Raw genomic sequence first — 4,544 nt, forward strand, 5'->3', positions numbered from 1 at the left:
TCGAGGAGGTGGCGGGATTTGCATATTAAATGGCTTGAGATTTATAACGGTCGGGGCCTCGAAGAGGTGCCAGCAATACGCGCGATAAATAAAGAACCTTCCCTCCGCGATAAACGCTGCAGCAACCTTCTTGCTCCGCCAAACGTTCTTCGACTATCCCTCCGACGCGATGTGTGAGAACAACGACGAATGTAATCTGCTAACGTACGTATCCTCGATCGATCGTTTATTTTTTTTTTTTTTTTTTTTCAAGAGGTGTAATATTCGCGGGATATTGGGCGGGGAAAAGAATGTTTCGGTTTTTATCACTGGGAAGAGGGGAGGAGGGGAGAGGAAGGGAGGGATTGGTCGTAAAACGGAGGGTGGAAGTTAACTAAGTTCCAATTATATCTCTCGAGGAGGTGTCCCCTTTGATCGGGATGAACCGGTTCCAAAAGGTTCCAGTGGAAGTCTCGCGGGCCCGGGCCTTATCCCCGCCAATTACGTTCCGCTTATGCGAATTTGCGCGTTCCGGTTGCTCGCCTCGTCGGCTCGTTTGATATACGAACGAGACGAAACACTTTGTTGCGAAACGACCTCGTAATATCTATTACCGCGCCGAATTTACAGAGGTCATCCGGGAGGAGAGAGAGAGATGGAAGTGGTATCCCGTCCGGTTGAAATCTCTATCGATGATCAACTTTACGATCTTTTAATTAAGATAATCCCGACATTACTGCCAGCCGGGGAGAAGAGATCTCTCCGCCTCGAGCTCCGTGTCCTCTTGTCGCTCATGCGCGAGAAATCGAACGTATTTCGAAAATTGAAAATTTTATTAATGGAAAAAGTGAAACTGATTGAAAATTTCGAGCACGGTGTAATTACTCCTTAAATAACGTTTATTTCGTTTTTCTCTCTTCACGATTATTTTTGCAAATTATTATTTCGAACGACGAGTTATCGAAGTAACATCGATTGTTAAATTTCCTCCATCGTTGGACAGGGGATGAGACTCGAAAAAAGTGTCTCTCGCGTGCAAAACGTTTTTAAAGTAAAAGGTACAAATTAAAGGTAAAATGAAACTGGTCGGTCGCCAATTTTCACTTTTTAACAAGTTGCAGATCGAGGATTAACAGGTCGGGATTGGTGGCTCGCCAAGGGTGTGGGGGAATCGATAACAAACAGAGAATCGTGGATGGATCGACTAATGTAGAGGGATGTGATGGATGGTCTTTTATATCTGTGAACGTGGCCGAGGTGTTATGAATCGCGTTAGCGTCGAATCATTGTTCACGTCGACACAATAACAGGCCCCGCGGGGGGGCGGTACCCCCGGCTTTTCGTTCCAGCTTCTTTATATTCCCTCGTCGCAACCCCTTCTCCCCCTCCTCTCTTTCTTTCTTCTCGAGCCACGATTTTAATCGACCTCGTAAAGATCGCATCAACCGGCCATCGATCCTCGCTTTGATTGGAAATTTATATTATACCAGCGACCTCGTGCTTCTCGCGAGGCGAGATTTCTGAGAACACGACCCTTTCCTCCTCCTCCTGTGTTTCTTGCTGCGGCGGAAACGACGCGCAGATACGTTCAATTTCCCCCGCCAACATTCTACGTACTACCTTCAATTGATTTTACCAAGGAAGATTCGATTTCTAATTATTACTAGGGGATAACGTGTCTAGGGGATTTTCGTGTGCTCGAAAGAGAAGAAGTACGGTTAAGTATCGCCAAGTTTGTATTATATAAATCCCTTCGATCGATTTGAAATTACAATTATATCTTGACACCTTTTTTGAGGGACTAAAATTAGGATTTTCTATTTTATTTCTTAAATTCTATCTCGTAATTATTTTTTCTCCTTTTTCAACGATACGGTCGAAGCGAAATTGTGGAAAAGGATAAAGTTTCCAGCGAAGGTGTAAGATTCTTAAATTCTACCTCGTAATTTCTTTTTTTTTCCATCGATCGTCTTAATATCTTTTTCGAGGAATTAAAATTAAGATTTTCTATTCTACTTCTTAAATTCTATCTCGTAATTTTTTTTTTTCTTTTTTCAACGATACGGTCGAAGCGAAATTGTGGAAAACGCGAAAAGGATAGTTTCCAGCGAAGGTATACGATTCTTAAATTCTACCTCGTAATTTCTTTTTTTTTCCATCGATCGTCTTAACACCTTTTTCGAGGAATTAAAATTAAGATTTTCTATTCTATTTCTTAAATTTTATCTCATAATTTCTTTTTTTTTTTTTTCATCGATCGTAACACTTTTTTTAAGGGACTAAAATTAGGATTTTCTATTCTATTTCTTAAATTTTATCTCGTAATTTTTTTTTTTCTTTTTCGACGATACGATCGAAGCGAAATAGTGAAAAAGGATAGAACATCGCTTCCAAGAAGGTGTAAGATTCTTCTCTCGTAAATTTCATCTCGTAATTTCTTTTTTCCTCTTTTTCAACGATACGGTCGAGAAATGGTGGAAAACGCGAAAGGGATAGAGTTTCGCTGTTTCCAGCGGCTGGTCAAGATCTAATTCGGTCCGTTCTGACGGACGCAGATGCAACGTATTATCGAACCTTTTAACCACGTGGACGTTTACGAGGCGTCGGGATGCGCGGATCCCTTCTCCACGTGTGCAGGAAACGAGATGCGGGTGCGCACGTGCGCTTCGTTTTCCTCCAACGGCCGGTGAGTGTAATACGCCTCGTAATTTTCGCAACTCACGAAACTCGCCCCCTTTCCCCTTAACACGGTGACACGCCTTCCAAACCCTATCCTCCTTCTCCTCCTCCCTCTCCTCGATAATTTTCAACCCATCGCTCGATCCTCCATCGCTCGATCGAAGAAAAAAGACGAGATAAACTCGGCCGAGAAGAGATCCGAATATAATCGTGGAAATTCCGAATTCCGAACACCTTGGCACGATTTCTCCAAGTTCTCGGGACAATGGACCCGTTTCTAAATACAGCCGGCCCCGTTCGAAACGATAACGCGATCGTCTCTCGCGGATGAGGACGCGCGAAGTCTCGAGTATCGCGCGGGAATATCGAGGGAGTAAAATAGAGAGGGGGCCATGGTGGCACGCGTAGGTGGTCTAAGGTTAAATCGGTTTGGAGATTGGGGGAGGCGCCCCCTCCCCACCCGCGTGGACATGCACGCGGGATTACGAGAGGGATTCGTAAAAGGCTCGCGCGGAACGCGACCGCTTGCCAAGAGATCGCAATAAGTCTTCGCCTGTTGGATGGAGACAAATGCCGGCCGAGTCCGTGCGGATGAAAACTCGGGCTCGTTCCAACATTCGTCCCGATCCAACCGAGGAATCGGCCTTGGACGTCGATCGGGACGATCAATATTTGCGAAATTAATTCCCGCTCGAACGATTGAACGGGTCGGACGATAATGAATCCCGCGGCGCGCGGGTCAAGGGGGGCTCCTCCTTTTTTTTTTTTTTTTTTTTTTTTTAACGAGCGCGGCGCCATTTCGCGTCACGTTTGTTTGACGTCGAACCGTCGTCGATACCTTTTCCTTTTGTTTACCCTACGCGGGTAATATCTCGTTTACCGGCGTCACGATTGCTCGACGATTATTGCGATCGCGTGTATTATTATTATTATTATTATTATTATTATTATTATTATTGTTATTGTTATTGTTATAACATATAAGCATTGTCTCTAGGGAATAATAAAAAAAAAAGTAGAAACGAAGAGAAGGGGTGGGGGGAGAACACTTACCTCGTTTTTGCATGTAACTGAAGAGATCGTCCAGGAATTCCTTCCTCTTCGGATCGTCGTTGATCTCGTAAAGCTGAAAGAACGAAACCAAAGGCAAAGATAAACGTGTTTGCGTCGATTTTTCATCTTCGATCGGAATCGAAAATCGATCGATCGAGGGAAATCAAAGTGTGCGTGATATGTATAATATGTGCGTGTGTGCGTGTGTGTGATCGATTTCCGCGAGGAAATCCGTAGTTTTTTTTCCTCCTTGCCCTCCTTTTCGCCCACCACCACCCTTGACGCAACGTTCCACCACGGAATAAAACGTTACGTTCGAGGGGCCGAGGGCCAATAAAAACAGGAGTGAAACAAGTGTGCTCATAGCGACAGGCAGATTAGTTAGCTCCGATTATTAATGATTCCGTTTAACCTGCCCCATAACCCGAAACCCCCTCGACCGAGGCAAAGCCGAACTCCCTTCGGGGCTGGCTGGCCCCGTATTATCATATTTGTTATGTACGATGTGCTATATCTAATCCGAGACNACGCGCTCCTTTATCTCTTTCAAGCGACAGCTGCGCTTGAAACTGTCACCGCGCTGCAAGACGATAAACCAACGCTGAGACGTGACGGTCCAACGATCACCGCTTTTAGAAATTGCCAACCGCGTTTCCTAACCGCTCAGATAGGAAAAGAGAGGGGAGGAGGAGGAGGAGGAGGAGGAGAGATGTTGAGCTCTCGGATCATCCTCTGGAGTGACGCGTGCCAATTTATGAAATTTCGAATTGTTCTTCGTTGTTACTCGTTGCTGTTGTTGTTGGCTCGTCGCGTTTGAAAACGCGTTTCCCCGC

At 45.0% G+C, this 4,544-nt stretch overlaps 1 protein-coding gene across 1 annotated transcript in view; it reads right to left on the reverse strand.

Annotated features, from left to right (window-relative positions):
* The window catches only part of LOC102675740 (AT-rich interactive domain-containing protein 3C), a gene marked incomplete at its 5' end in the record, with an annotated part of 57,166 nt that overhangs the window by 22,108 nt on the left and 30,514 nt on the right, over nucleotides 1-4,544 (reverse strand). The window contains one exon of the mRNA XM_031512549.1: nucleotides 3,712-3,784. Within this exon, the coding sequence (XP_031368409.1) occupies nucleotides 3,712-3,784 (73 nt within the window). The remainder of the gene's footprint in view (nucleotides 1-3,711; nucleotides 3,785-4,544) is intronic.

Source organism: Apis dorsata, unplaced genomic scaffold (assembly GCF_000469605.1).
Source record: "Apis dorsata unplaced genomic scaffold, Apis dorsata 1.3 scaffold_468, whole genome shotgun sequence".
NCBI classification, from domain to species: Eukaryota; Metazoa; Arthropoda; class Insecta; order Hymenoptera; family Apidae; genus Apis; species Apis dorsata.